The following is an 11,912-nucleotide window of genomic DNA, read 5'->3' on the forward strand; positions in this document are numbered from 1 at the left end:
GTGTCAGTGTGTGTCAGTGTGTGTGTCAGTGTGTGTGGTGTAGTGTGTCAGTGTGTGTGTCAGTGTGTGTGTCAGTGTGTGTCTGTGTGTCAGTGTGTGTGTGTGTCAGTGTGTGTGTGTGTCAGTGTATGTCTGTGTTTGTGTCAGTGTGTGTGTGTGTGTGTGTCAGTGTGTGTGTCAGTGTGTGTGTGTCAGTGTGTGTCTGTGTGTGTGTCAGTGTGTGTGTGTCAGTGTGTGTGTCAGTGTGTGTGTCAGTGTGTGTCAGTGTGTCAGTGTGTGTGTGTCAGTGTGTGTGAGTGTGTCAGTGTGTGTCAGTGTGTCAGTGTGTGTGTGTCAGTGTGTGTGTGTCAGTGTGTGTGTGTCAGCGTGTGTGTGTCAGCGTGTGTGTCAGTGTGTGTCAGTGTGTCAGTGTGTGTGTGTCAGTGTGTGTGTGTGTGGTGTAGTGTAGTGTTTGTCAGTGTGTGTGTGTTAGTGTCTGTGTGTGTCAGTGTGTGTGTAGTGTAGTGTGTCTGTGTGTGTATCAGTGGCTGTGTGTGTCAGTGTGTGTGTGTGTGGTGTAGTGTGTCTGTGTGTGTATCAGTGTCTGTGTGTGTCAGTGTGTGTAGTCTAGTGTGTGTCAGTGTGTGTGTATCAGTGTCTGTGTGTGTCAGTGTGTGTGTATCAGTGTCTGTGTGTGTCAGTGTGTGTGTCAGTGTGTGGTGTAGTCTAGTGTGTGTCAGTGTGTGTGTGTCAGTGTCTGTGTGTGTCAGTGTGTGTGTATCAGTGTCTGTGTGTGTCAGTGTGTGTGTCAGTGTGTGGTGTAGTCTAGTGTGTGTCAGTGTGTGTGTCAGTGTCTGTGTGTGTCAGTGTGTGTGTCAGTGTGTGGTGTAGTCTAGTGTGTGTCAGTGTGTGTGTATCAGTGTCTGTGTGTGTCAGTGTGTGTGTGTCAGTGTCTGTGTGTGTCAGTGTGTGTGTCAGTGTCTGTGTGTGTCAGTGTGTGTGTCAGTGTGTGGTGTAGTCTAGTGTGTGTCAGTGTCTGTGTGTGTCAGTGTGTGTGTGTATCAGTGTGTGTGGTGTAGTGTAGTGTGTGTCAGTGTCTGTGTGTGTCAGTGTGTGTGTCAGTGTGTGTGGTGTAGTGTAGTGTGTGTCAGTGTCTGTGTGTATCAGTGTGTGTGTGGTGTAGTGTAGTGTGTGTCAGTGTGTGTGTGTCAGTGTCTGTGTGTGTCAGTGTGTGTGGTGTAGTGTGTATCAGTGTCTGTGTGTGTCAGTGTCTGTGTGTGTCAGTGTGTGTGTGGTGTAGTGTAGTTTAGTGTGTCTGTGTGTGTGTCAGTGTCTGTGTGTGTCAGTGTGTGTGTGTGGTGTAGTTTAGTGTGTCTGTGTGTGTGTCAGTGTGTGTGTGTGTCAGTGGCTAAAGCACAGCAGGTTGGCACAGTAGGGGGCACAGGTGGTGCATCAGCCAGCCATCTCAGTCATCTCAGTCATCTCAGTCAGTCGACCCGTGGCACCTGCTGGGTCTGCCCCGTGACCTCCTGCCAGCGGGCGTTCGACACTTCACGTGGCCTCAGGGTGCACATAGCCTGGCACAAGCGTCGTGGTGACGTCACCGCCACTTAGTGGCGAATGGCGGTTGTTGTTGTGTGTCAGTGTCTGTGTGTGTCAGTGTGTGTGTGTGTGGTGTAGTGTAGTGTGTATGTGGAGTAGGAGAGGCTGCCACTCCTCTGTCAGGAGCTGGACCGGTACCCCCAGGACCTCTACAGAGAGTCTGCTAGACTTGTTCTGGTGTCTGTGTATGTGGAGTAGGAGAGGCTGCCACTCCTCTGTCAGGAGCAGGACCGGTACCACCAGAACCTCTACAGGGAGTCAGCTAGACTGGACCTGGTGTCTGTGTGTGTATCAGGAGAGGCTGCCACTCCTCTGTCAGGAGCTGGACCGGTACCACCAGGACCTCTACAGAAAGTCCGCTAGACTGGTGTCTGTGTCTGTGTACGTGGAGGAGAGGCTGCCACTCCTCTGTCAGGAGCTGGACCGGTACCACTGAGGCCTCTACAGAAAGTCCGCTAGACTGGACCTGGTGTCTGTGTGTGTATCAGGAGAGGCTGCCACTCCTCTGTCAGGAGCAGGACCAGTACCACTGATACCTCTACAGAGAGTCTGCTAGACTGGACCTGGTGTCTGTGTGGGTATCAGGAGAGGCTGCCACTCCTCTGTCAGGAGCTGGACCGGTACCACTGAGGCCTCTACAGAAAGTCCGCTAGACTGGACCTGGTGTCTGTGTGTATGTGGAGTAGGAGAGGCTGCCACTCCTCTGTCAGGAGCTGGACCGGTACCACCAGAACCTCTACAGAGAGTCTGCTAGACTGGACCTGGTGTATGTGGAGTAGGAGAGGCTGCCACTCCTCTGTCAGGAGCAGGACCGGTACCACTGAGACCTCTACAGAGAGTCTTCTAGACTGGACCTGGTGTCTGTGTGTGTATCAGGAGAGGCTGCCACTCCTCTGTCAGGAGCTAGACCGGTACCACCAGGACCTCTACAGAAAGTCCGCTAGACTGGACCTGGTGTCTGTGTGTGTATCAGGAGAGGCTGCCACTCCTCTGTCAGGAGCTGGACCGGTACCACCGGGACCTCTACAGAAAGTCCGCTGGACTGGTTCCGGTGTCTGTGTGTGTGCGCGTTTATTCGTGCGTCCTGCGGTTATCCGGTCCCTGGGCCTCCCCTAGGTCGACTCGGCCTCAAATGAGTAACCTGCTGTTTTTGCCGTGGTGTCTCGCAAGCATCCCCACTGGGGGAGACAAAGACGGCCGGGCGTGCTGGTGCTTACCACAGCACCCCCTCGCTTACTAGCTAAAGCACTTGTCCCCCAAACACGCCGTGAGAGGCTACCCGGGGGACCTTTGTCTGTGTCCTGTTGCCCGCTGTGAACAGCACTTGTCCCCCAAACATGCCGTGAGAGGCTACCTGGGGGAACTTTGTCTGTGTGTCAGCTGAAACGAATGCAGGAAATGATCACGAAGATGCAGATCCAGATGCAGATGCAGGGCCACCAGGGGGAGTGAGACATCACTCACTCACTCGCTCACTCAGTCACTCGCTCAGTCACTCGCTCACCACACACTCACTCGCTCACTCAGTCACTCGCTCACTCAGTCACTCGCTCACTCAGTCACTCGCTCACTCAGTCACTCGCTCACTCAGTCACTCGCTCACTCAGTCACTCGCTCACTCAGTCACTCACTCACCACTCACCACTCACTCGCTCACTCGCTCAACACTCACCACTCACTCAACACTCACCACTCACTCACTCAACACTCACCACTCACTCAGTCACTCACTCACCACTCATTCGCTCACTCGCTCAACACTCACTCGCTCACTCACTCACTCAACACTCACCACACACTCAGTCACTCACTCACCCACTCACTCGCTCGCTCAGTCACTCGCTCAGTCACTCACTCAACACTCACCACTCACTCATCACTCACTCAGTCACTCGCTCAACACTCACCACTCTCTCACCACTCACTCACCACTCACTCACCACTCACTCAGTCACTCACTCAACACTCACCATTCGCTCACCACTCACTCACCACTCACTCACCACTCACTCACCACTCACACACTCACCACTCACTCACCAGTGGGTGTGCACTCACTCGCACACTCACTGACCATTCACTCAGCAGTGGTGAGTGAACACACACACACGTGTGTGTGTGTGTACACACACACACACGTGTACACGCACACACGTGTGTACACACACACACACGTGCGTACACACGTGTGTGTGTGTGTGTGTACACACACACACGCACACACACACAAACGTGTGCACACGCACACGTGTTCACACGCACACACACACGTGTACACACGCACACACACACGTGTGTACACGCACACACACACGTACGTACACACACACGTGTACACACGCACAAAGACCAAAGATCCCCAGTAGCGTCCTTCACGAGCCTCCTCCACAGAGGCCGATCTTGACACCGCTGGTACCGGTCATCGGCAAGTCCACTCAGCTCCACGTCCTCCTGTACCACATCACTCCATCTCTTCTCTAGCCCGTGCCACTCATTCGCCCACTCACCAAATCACCCACACTCACCCACCCACACAGTCACCCACCCAATCACCCACCCACCCAATCACCCACACACTCACCCACCCAATCACCCACACACACACCCACCCATCCATTCACCCACCCATCCATTCACCCACCCGCTCAACCAATAGTCCATCTCTTCTCCAACCCGGGCCATGCCCTGGTTAGCCCTTTTTCTCCTGCCAAACAGCCTCTGTTTACATGACCCAGCCAGCGCAGCCTTGCCTGCCCTGCCGGAGGAGCTCGCCGATGGGGCTGTCCAGATCTTTCAAGGATTTGTGAGCTCACCCAATCCAGCCTGCAGGATGAACCCAGGATGGATCGTAGGCAGGCCAAGGGTCCACGTTTCACAAGCGTGGAGAAGGGAGGGAATGACCGTGGCCGAGAAGACCTGAAGCTTAGTGCGGAGCGACAGACCAGGTAGCTTCCACCACAGCGTTACGCAGCCGATGAAAATACCGCTGGTCCGTCACTACGTAGTCCAGCAGATGTTCTTGCTTGGACCCGGCATGCATCCGTGATGTGTGGATGCGCCGATGCCGGAACAGCGTGTTGGTAATTACAAGCCCATGGGCTGCACAAAAATCTAGCAGCCTCCTACCGTTGTTATTGAGCTGATCCGGCCCATGCCCTCCAATCACTCCAGACCAGGTGCCAGCATCGTGACCAACTCGGGCATTGAAGTCACCCAACAAGATGACTCTATCCCGAGGGGCCGCTTTAGCCAGCACCTGTGACGGGAGGTCATAGAAGGCATCTGACTCATCGGCCTTGCCCGCATCCCTCCACCACGGATGTTCATCTTCGGTGGGGGCATAAGTAACCACGACCACCATTCCTCGCCTCTTCCGTTGATCGTGAGGAGAGCCCAAAGTAGCCTGGGGCTTGCAGCTTCCCACACCTCGCCGCCACGCTCCCGCACACCGGAAGAAGAGCCACTCCCTGTTGTTTAGCGGTCTCCTGCCCCCCCCCCCCCCGGAGTGGAGGACTTGTCCGCCCATCGTGATGACCGTAGCCAGAGGTCGGTCCACCGGACCCTCCTGAAATACCGCAGGGATCCAGGCGGTACCGGTCCAGCTCCCGACAGAGGAGTGGGCAGCCTCTCCACCGGCAGCTTGAACGTCCCACGTGGGCCAATCGCGGCGCGTCCCCTGCTCCCGGAGAGGGGACCCTGAGGAGCGGGAGGGAGGGGAGGAGGAGGAGGAGGAGGAGTTTGATTCTCCTGGCTCCGCCAGACGGAGTTTGTCCGCAAGGGGGCCGTCAATCGCAGGTTGCCTGCTGGGGTCTCCAGCACCGTGGCACGGTGGTGGGAGATCACGTGGTGGGAGATCACGTGGTGGGAGATCACGTGGCACGATGGTGGGAAATCACGTGGTGGGAAATCACGTGGTGGGAGATCACGTGGCACGTGGTGGGAAATCACGTGGCACGCGGTGGGAGATCACGTGGCATGTGGTGGGAGATCACGTGGCACGTGGTGGGAGATCACGTGGTGAGAAATCACGTGGCACGTGGTGGGAGATCACGTGGCACGTGGTGGGAGATCACGTGGCACGTGGTGGGAGATCACGTGGTGGGAGATCACGTGGTGGGAGATCACGTGGTGGGAGATCACGTGGTGGGAGATCACGTGGTTGGAGGAGGTTACTGCCGGCAGCCCCTTGCTACATGCACACACACTGATGTACACACGCACGCACGTGCACACACACACACACGTGGACACATCACTGATGTACACACACGCGTACACACACGCGTACACAAACGTGTACACACACACACGTACACAAACGTGTACACACACGTACACGTGTATACACACTGATGAACACTGATGTACACACACGTGTACACACACGTGTACACACACACGTACACGTGTATACACACTGATGAACACACTGATGTATACACACGTGTACACACTTGTGTACACTGACACAGACACGTGTACACTGACACACACACGTGTACACACTGATGTACACACACGCTGATGTACACACACGCTGATGTACACGTGTACACAGACACACGTGTACACACAACACGTGTACACACAACACGTGTACACACACTGATGTACACACTAATGTACACACACGTGTACACACAACACGTGTACACACGTGTACACAGACACGTGTACACACATGTACACACAACACACGTGTACACACACACTGATGTACACACACTGATGTACACACACTGATGTACAAACTGATGTACACACACGTGTACACAGACACGTGTACACACACGTGTGTACACACACACGTGCACACACACGTGTACACACACACACCGTGTACACACACACACACCGTGTACACACACACTTATGTACACACTGATGTACACACACACACGTGTACACACACACGTGTACACACACACGTGTACACACACACGTGTACACACACACGTGTACACACACACGTGTACACACAACACACGTGTACACACAACACACGTGTACACACACGTGTACACACAACACACGTGTACACACATTTATGTACACACACACGTGTACACACACACGTGTACACACACACGTGTACAGACAGACACGTGTACACAACACACGTGTACACACACACACGTGTACACACACGTGTACACACACACACGTGTACACACACACACGTGTACACACACGTGTACACACACATGTGTACACACACACACGTGTACACACACACGTGTACACAAACACACGTGTACACAAACACACGTGTACACAAACACACGTGTACACACAACACACGTGTACACACACACGTGTACACACAGACAGTAGTCGCCCCGTATCGCCTTACAAGACTGTATGTGTACCACAATGCCGGTAGCCTTCATAGGCGGTACTGCTAGCTAACAGCACTTGCCCCTACAGCCCTGCTAGAGGCTACCTGGGAGAGCTTTGTGTGTACATCATAGGTGGTGCTGCTACTACTAACAGCACTTGCCCCTGCAGCCCTGCTAGAGGCTACTTGGGGGAACTTTATGTGTACATCATAGGCGGTGCTACTCGCTACTAGCAGCAGCACTTGCCCCTGCAGCCCTGCTAGAGGCTACCTGGGGGAGCTTTGTGTGTACATCATAGGCGGTGCTGCTAGCTAACAGCACTTGCCCCTGCAGCCCTGCTAGAGGCTACCTGGGGGAGCTTTGTCTTTGTGTTCCATGCGACTGGGAGAGCCTGAGGTTGATGACGACTCCGCACGGATGGATTCAATAATCCTTGGCTGTGCCATCACCGGCACCATCATCTGTAGCACCATCACCATCATCTGTAGCACCACCATCACCATCATCTGTAGCATCACCATTATCTGTAGCACCACCATCATCATCTGTAGCACCACCACCATCTGTAGCACCACCATCACCGGCACCATCATCTGTAGCACCACCATCATCATCTGTAGCACCACCATCATCATCTGTAGCACCACCATCATCATCTGTAGCACCACCATCACCATCATCTGTATCACCATCATCTGTACCACCACCATCACCACCACCATCATCTGTAGCACCACCACCATCATCTGTAGCACCACCACCATCATCTGTAGCACCACCACCATCATCTGTAGCACCATCACCATCATCTGTAGCACCACCATCATCATCTGTAGCACCACCATCACCATCATCTGTAGCACCACCACCATCTGTAGCACCACCATCACCGGCACCATCATCTGTAGCACCACCATCATCATCTGTAGCACCACCATCACCATCATCTGTATCACCATCATCTGTAGCACCACCATCACCACCACCATCATCTGTAGCACCACCATCACCACCACCATCATCTGTAGCACCACCACCATCATCTGTAGCACCACCACCATCATCTGTAGCACCACATCACCACCACCATCATCTGTAGCACCACCATCTGTAGCACCACCATCATCTGTAGCACCACCATCACCATCATCTGTAGCATCATCATCATCTGTAGCACCACCACCATCATCTGTAGCACCACCATCACCGGCACCATCATCTGTAGCACCACCACCGCCACCATCTGTAGCACCACCATCTGTAGCACCACCACCATCATCTGTAGCACCACCACCATCATCTGTAGCACCACCACCATCATCTGTAGCACCACATCACCACCATCATCTGTAGCACCACCATCCACCATCATCTGTAGCACCACCATCACCATCATCTGTAGCACCACATCACCACCATCATCTGTAGCACCATCACCACCATCATCTGTAGCACCACATCACCACCATCACCATCATCTGTAGCACCACCATCACCATCATCTGTAGCACCACATCACCACCATCATCTGTAGCACCATCACCACCATCATCATCATCTGTAGCATCACCATCATCTGTAGCACCACATCACCACCATCACCATCATCTGTAGCACCACATAACCAAAGACAAAGCTCCCCGTGTAGCCTCTGCGCGGAGGAGGGGGTGCCAGGCTAGGTGCACCTAGCCTGGCACAGCTGCTGCATTCGGCCCATGGCACCTGCAGGGTCTGTCACGTGACCACCTCATGCACCTAGCCTGGCGCAGCAGCAGCAGTAGTCAACCCATGGCACCTGCAGGGTCTGTCACGTGACCACCTCATGCACCTAGCCTGGCACAGCAGCAACAGTCAGCCCATGGCACCTGCTGGGTCTGTCACGTGACCTCCTCCTCATGCACCTAGCCTGGCACAGCACACGCCATGGTGACGTTGCAGCGGCTGTTGATGTGGCGGTGATGGTGGCGGTGATGGTGATGGTATCGGTCCGTGATGGCGACGATGTTTACATTGATGTATAAGCTGACGACGACGATGATGATGGTGACGATGATTAAGCTGATGACGATGTTGATGGTGACGATGATTAAGCTGATGATGATGATGATGGTGACGATGATTAAGCTGATGGTGATGATGATGTTGATGATGGTGACGATTAAGCTGATGACGATGTTGATGGTGACGATGATTAAGCTGATGTTGATGGTGACGATGATTAAGCTGATGTTGATGGTGACGATGATTAAGCTGATGAAGATGTTGATGATGGTGACGATTAAGCTGATGACGATGTTGATGGTGACGATGATTAAGCTGATGTTGATGGTGACGATTAAGCTGATGAAGATGTTGATGATTAAGCTGATGGTGATGATGGTGATTAAGCTGATGGTGATGATGGTGACGATGGTGATGGTGACGATCATTAAGCTGACGACGATGGTTCGGCTGATGGTGGTTAAGTTGATGGTGACGACGTTGTTGATGACGATGGTGACGACGGTGATGACGTTGACGACGTTGATGGTGACGACGGTGATGACGTTGACGACGTTGACGTTAGTGACGTTGATGTTTGTGACGGTGACGACGGTGACGTTAGTGACGTTAGTGACGTTGGTGACGTTGGTGACGTTGATGTTAGTGACGTTGGTGACGTTGGTGACGTTAGTGACGTTGATGTTTGTGACGGTGACGACGGTGACGTTAGTGACGTTAGTGACGTTGGTGACGTTGGTGACGTTAGTGACGTTGATGTTAGTGACGTTAGTGACGTTGGTGACGTTGGTGACGTTGGTGACGTTAGTGACGTTGACGACATTGACGTTGGTGACGATAGTGACGTTGGTGACGTTGGTGACGTTGGTGACGGTGACGTTAGTGACGTTGGTGACGTTAGTGACGGTGACGTTAGTGACGTTGGTGACGATAGTGACGTTAGTGACGTTGGTGACGTTGGTGATGTTGGTGACGTTGGTGACGTTGGTGACGGTGACGTTGGTGACGTTGGTGACGGTGGTGACGTTGGTGACGTTGGTGATGGTGACGTTAGTGACAGTGACGTTAGTGACGTTGGTGACGTTTTTGACGTTAGTGACGTTGGTGACGTTGGTGACGTTGGTGACGTTGGTGACGTTGGTGACGTTGGTGACGATGGTGACGATGGTGACGTTGGTGACGTTGGTGACGTTGGTGAAGTTGGTGACGTTAGTGACGTTGACGATGGTGACGTTAGTGACGTTAGTGACGTTGACGATGGTGACGTTAGTGACGTTAGTGACGTTGACGATGGTGACGTTAGTGACGTTGGTGACGTTAGTGACGTTGACGATGGTGACGTTAGTGACGTTGGTGACGTTAGTGACGGTGACGTTGGTGACGTTAGTGACGTTAGTGACGCGGGTGACGTTGGTGACGTTAGTGACGTTAGTGACGTTGGTGAAGTTGGTGAAGTTGGTGACGTTGGTGACGTTGGTGACGTTGGTGACGTTGACGTTAGTGACGTTGGTGACGTTGGTGACGTTGACGTTAGTGACGTTAGTGACGTTGGTGACGTTAGTGACGGTGACGTTAGTGACGTTGGTGACGTTGGTGACGTTGGTGACGTTGGTGACGTTAGTGACGTTAGTGACGGTGGTGACGTGGGTGACGTTGGTGACGTTGGTGACGTTGGTGACGTTGGTGACGTTGGTGACGGTGGTGACGTTGGTGACGTTGGTGACGTTAGTGACGTTGGTGACGTTGGTGACGTTGACGTTGGTGACGTTGGTGACGTTGGTGACGTTGGTGACGTTGGTGACGTTGGTGACGTTGGTGACGGTGGTGACGTTGGTGACGGTGGTGACGTTGGTGACGTTGGTGACGTTAGTGACGTTGGTGACGTTGGTGACGTTGGTGACGTTGACGTTAGTGACGTTGGTGACGTTGGTGATGTTAGTGACGTTGGTGACGTTAGTGACGTTGGTGACGTTAGTGACATTGGTGACGTTGGTGACGTTGACGACGAGGAAGCCAATGCCTGCGACGTCGAGTTAAGACGCCGACGTCACGTGCCCTCGAGCCATACACGATTAGCATAAATTAGCATAAATCACATTCAGTGTTACTGGGCGGGCTGGCAGTGGGTGACGTCACCGCGGCACCGTGACGTCACGGTCTGACGTCACGCCGTGACGTCACGACGCGCGAACGCCAGCCAGGAATCCAGGCTGCGAAACTTTTTAATATTTGTTTTTGTTAAACTCTTATAATCATCATTATCGCTATAAAACAATGAAGTGGCTTCCAAGTGTTATAATCAAAGCTTTTACTTGGTACACACCGCACACGTACACGTATATTATTATCATTATTGTTTTAGTGATCTTTAACACGTAGGCTTTCGTGAACCAATATTATTCATAATAAATGTTTTTGAGTTCGATCGCGTTATTTATGATTGTGTTGTGCTTCTTCTGTTAACTGATTTGCCGTGTCGGGTGGTGGAGGGTTACGACACATTAATAAATAACGTGAGCGAACACAGAAAGCAGTTGTTGTGAATTTTAGTGACCCATCGCTGCGCTTGATGCGGTGATGATGAATCACAGCCAGAGTTGGAATGGTGAACGGTGGTGGTGGTGATGGTGGTGATGGTGGTGGTGCTGGTAATGGTGGTGGTGATGGTGGTGGTGATGGTGGTGGTGATGGTGGTGGTGATGGTGGTGGTGATGATGATGGTGATGGTGGTGATGGTGGTGGTGATGATGGTGGTGGTGATGGTGGTGATGGTGGTGATGCTGGTGGTGGTGATGGTGATGGTGGTGGTGATGGTGGTGATGCTGGTGGTGGTGGTGATGGTGATGGTGGTGGTGATGGTGGTGATGGTGGTGGTGATGATAGTGATGGTGGTGATGGTGGTGGTGGTGGTGCTGGTGGTGGTGATGGTGATGGTGGTGGTGATGATGGTGATGGTGGTGATGGTGGTGATGGTGATGGTGGTGGTGATGG

General features: G+C 53.1%; 1 protein-coding gene across 3 annotated transcripts in view; it reads left to right on the forward strand.

The window, feature by feature from the left end:
* The window catches only part of LOC116957571 (septin-2-like), a 42,901-nt gene extending 31,450 nt beyond the window's left edge, over window positions 1-11,451 (forward strand). For all 3 annotated transcript variants that reach the window (XM_076056687.1, XM_032979811.2, XM_032979810.2), the window contains one exon: window positions 2,962-11,451. In XM_076056687.1, the coding sequence (XP_075912802.1) occupies window positions 2,962-3,033 (72 nt within the window). In that variant the 3' untranslated portion in view covers window positions 3,034-11,451. The remainder of the gene's footprint in view (window positions 1-2,961) is intronic.
* The last annotated feature ends 461 nt before the right edge of the window (window positions 11,452-11,912 follow it).

This window comes from Petromyzon marinus, chromosome 77 (genome assembly GCF_048934315.1).
Source record: "Petromyzon marinus isolate PM22_M1 ecotype Great Lakes invasive population chromosome 77, UKy_Petmar_22M1.pri1.0, whole genome shotgun sequence".
NCBI classification, from domain to species: Eukaryota; Metazoa; Chordata; class Hyperoartia; order Petromyzontiformes; family Petromyzontidae; genus Petromyzon; species Petromyzon marinus.